Source organism: Trichechus manatus, unplaced genomic scaffold (assembly GCF_000243295.1).
Source record: "Trichechus manatus latirostris isolate Lorelei unplaced genomic scaffold, TriManLat1.0 scaffold00291, whole genome shotgun sequence".
Lineage (NCBI taxonomy): Eukaryota > Metazoa > Chordata > Mammalia > Sirenia > Trichechidae > Trichechus > Trichechus manatus.
In genome coordinates, this window is record NW_004444227.1 from 697,199 (window position 1) to 698,203 (window position 1,005).

General features: G+C 30.9%; 1 protein-coding gene across 1 annotated transcript in view; it reads left to right on the forward strand.

Moving 5' to 3' along the window:
* The window catches only part of RAP1GDS1 (Rap1 GTPase-GDP dissociation stimulator 1), a 155,238-nt gene that overhangs the window by 130,212 nt on the left and 24,021 nt on the right, over positions 1–1,005 (forward strand). Inside the window, exons 10-11 of the mRNA XM_023725189.1 lie at positions 302–463; positions 712–737. Coding sequence (XP_023580957.1) covers positions 302–463; positions 712–737 — 188 coding nt within the window. The remainder of the gene's footprint in view (positions 1–301; positions 464–711; positions 738–1,005) is intronic.

The following is a 1,005-nucleotide window of genomic DNA, read 5'->3' on the forward strand; positions in this document are numbered from 1 at the left end:
CTATTAGTGGACTTTTTAAGCATTGTGGTTTCTACTTATTCATCCTCTGGCATATCATCAGGCTCTAAGCTAGGGATTTCTGATTTTTAAAATTTTATCTATTTTAATAATGTTTATGATTAGACATCTTTCTCACTCAAGTAAACAGAAAAATCTGTAAATTTAATGGGACAAAGCAATGGAATTAACTCTCTCTATAGCTTCATTTTCTCTAATGTAGATAATGGGTAGGAGCCAGTACTATAAAATATTTATAGACATTTTTAGAGGAGTATTTAAAAAAGTGCTTTGTTTTGTTCAGATGGAAATTGTATCCATATGGTAGACAGTGGAATTGTAGAAAAACTTATGGATCTACTGGACAGACATGTAGAAGATGGAAATGTAACGGTACAGCACGCAGCACTGAGTGCTCTCAGAAACCTGGCCATTCCAGGTAAGGCTGAAAGTAGGAGACAGCTATGTAGGCAATAAAATCTATTGTTTTGGGAAGATATTTACTGTATGTAAATATTAGTTGACCTGCTATAACCAAGAAAAAGAAGTCTTCAAATTATTCACATTTTTGCTACGAATAACTGGAGATCATGTGTTAGATAAATTTTCTTAGACTATACGAACATAGTCTTTGTTCACATCATTCGTATATTCTATTTTATTACCTTTTGTGAACTCTTGGATTTTCATCATTTTGATTTAAGCTTTTTTAAGCATCTTCAGTTGATACAGTAGCATCAGTTAGCATTGTCCCATAAAGAATGATTTTTTAAGCTTTTTTTCCTACAAGCAAACATACAACTTTTTAAAATTGCTTTAATGTGTCTTTCTGAATTAAAGGCTTTTGAGCCATGCAATCACATTATCATGGGAAATAATACAGAAGATAGTTAAAACTATTCGTTTATTCTAACTCCTAAATATAAATTTCTGATTAGGTATATAACTATATTAAGATTCAATCCGTATGAATTCAGTTTGGTTCATACTGCAGATTAATACTATTTA